At 59.9% G+C, this 2,100-nt stretch overlaps 1 protein-coding gene across 2 annotated transcripts; it reads left to right on the forward strand.

The window, feature by feature from the left end:
• The first annotated feature begins 346 nt into the window (after window positions 1-346).
• On the forward strand, window positions 347-1,137 carry LOC131382804 (eukaryotic translation initiation factor 3 subunit B-like). Of its 2 annotated transcripts, none has more exons than XM_058435317.1 (2): window positions 347-654; window positions 772-1,137. In XM_058435317.1, exons 1-2 carry the CDS (start codon window positions 460-462, stop codon window positions 1,066-1,068), a joined length of 492 nt encoding a protein of 163 aa, XP_058291300.1. In that variant the 5' UTR covers window positions 347-459; the 3' UTR covers window positions 1,069-1,137. The 2 variants fall into 2 exon arrangements, with proteins under 2 accessions (XP_058291300.1, XP_058291301.1); XM_058435318.1 differs by having other exon boundaries at window positions 347-621.
• Window positions 1,138-2,100: the final 963 nt, after the last annotated feature.

The following is a 2,100-nucleotide window of genomic DNA, read 5'->3' on the forward strand; positions in this document are numbered from 1 at the left end:
GAGTTAGAGCGCATTTTCATGGCATTCCGGGTATTAAAATCATTTCTTGTCCCCGGCTTCAGCGCCACAAATAGTTCAGTCCCGGCCCGCAGCGTCCGACGGGAAAGGAAAGGGGGAGGCCGCCATGTTGGATGGAACCATCCGCTGACACACATGGGGTGGTCAATGCTTCCATGAGTTTACTGATGCATAGAAACAACCTTGCTGAATGGAATTAAGCACTTTCTTGTCACAAATATATCAGTTTGGTGATTTTCGGACGCGGTCTTGCGGATGCGAGTCCTCTCAGGGTCGTCGTGAGGCCCCAGGGCGTGGGTGCGCCCCCCGCCCCGCGGCCTTGGTGCGGCCTCCCGGTCGCACACACATGGCTGGGCTGTAGCCGGCGCTGCGCGCGGTGCGGCCTGGGAGAGTCGGAAGCGCGGTGGCCGCGGAGCCCTGCGAGTAGGCAGCGTTGAGCCCATGCAGGACGCGGAGAACGTGGCGGTGCCCGAGGCGGCCGAGGAGCGCGCCGAGCCCGGCCAGCAGCAGCCTGCCGCCGAGCCGCCGCCAGCCGAGGGGCTGCTGCGGCCCGCGGGGCCCGGCGCTCCGGAGGCGGCGGGGACCGAGGCCTCCAGTGAGAAGGTGGGGGTCGCGGAGGCCGGGCCGGAGCCCGAGGTGAGGACCGAGCCGGCGGCCGAGGCAGAGGCGGCCTCCGGCTCGTCTGAGTCGCCCTCGCCGCCGGCCGCCGAGGAGCCGCCCGGGTCGCACGCTGAGCCCCCTGCCCCGGCACAGGGCGAGGCCCCAGGAGAGCACGCTCGGGACGAGCGCTCCGACAGCCGGGCCCAGGCGGCGTCCGAGGACGCGGGAGGAAACGAGGGCAGAGCGGCCGAGGCCGAACCCCGGGCGCTGGAGAACGGCGACGCGGACGAGCCCTCCTTCAGCGACCCCGAGGACTTCGTGGACGACGTGAGCGAGGAAGGTGAGGGCGCCCGGGGCGGGGCTGGCGAGCGGCGCGGGAGCGTGGCTAGGGTTCCCGAGGTGGGAGATGTCGTTGGGCTGTGCCACCGGTTCGTGCAGAAGTTCCACTGAGTGTGTCCGTGTGTTCTTGGGAAGCCACCGAGGGAGGGGTTCCCGAGTGCCCTGAAAGTGTTCTGAGAGCCCAGCGTCTCCCCTCCTTTCCTAAAACGGGACAGGATGGAGCTCACTTCGGGAGCCAGGCATTTGCATGACAACCAGATATCTGAGAGGGTGAGAGAGGGCACACGGGGTACTCCCTTATGGCTGGGTGCGCTGTGAGTGTAGCAGCTGGGGGTACGGCAAAAACCGAAGACCCGGTGTCAGTTTGCGGGTCTGCGTGTCCCCAGAGCTGACCAGTCAGACCTCCTAAGGTCTGGATCGGAGGAACAGCTTGTGGTAGAGCCAGTGATTTTGTCCTGCCCCGCAGAATTGTCCATCTCCAGAGACATCCCTACTGGGATAGGCACCCTGTCAAATTCCAGTTTGGTTCTCCCTTATCTCTTGCGCTAAACCTCTAAAGGAGAGTTGTTTTTCCATGTTTTAATATTGTCGATAACAGCCAGCTTTGCCTTCATCTCAACCTTGATTGGATTTACAGGTATATTTCTGCTTCCTGTCTCAGAGAGATCTTTTCCTAAAACTACTTCTGATGAAAGTTGGTCTCATTTGTTTTTCTTTTGTTTTTAGCTCTTAAGCCTTTAAGTTGGGAACACATCAGCCTCTGAGGATTGGCTAAGTTAATACCAGAGTCAGAAAAATAAAAATACCCTTGCTGATGTAGCCAGCGATACACCAAGACAATTTCGGGAATAACATGTTATTATAATTTAAACGTATTTTTAAAATGCTACCAGAGGGCCGGTTGCGGTGGCTCACGCCTGTAATCCCAGCAATTTGGGAGGCCGAGACGGGCGGATCACGAGGTCAGGAGATTGAGACCATCCTGGCTAACACGGTGAAACCTCGTCTCTACTAAAAATAGAAAAAAATTAGCCGGGCGTGGTGGCGGGCACCTGTAGTCCTAGCTACTCGGGAGGCTGAGGCAGGAGAATGGTTTGAACCCGGGAGGTGGAGCTTGCAGTGAGCCACTGCACTCCAGCCTGG

The sequence above is a fragment of the Hylobates moloch genome, unplaced genomic scaffold, assembly GCF_009828535.3.
Source record: "Hylobates moloch isolate HMO894 unplaced genomic scaffold, HMol_V3 SCAFFOLD_8048, whole genome shotgun sequence".
In the NCBI taxonomy this organism is placed as follows: domain Eukaryota; kingdom Metazoa; phylum Chordata; class Mammalia; order Primates; family Hylobatidae; genus Hylobates; species Hylobates moloch.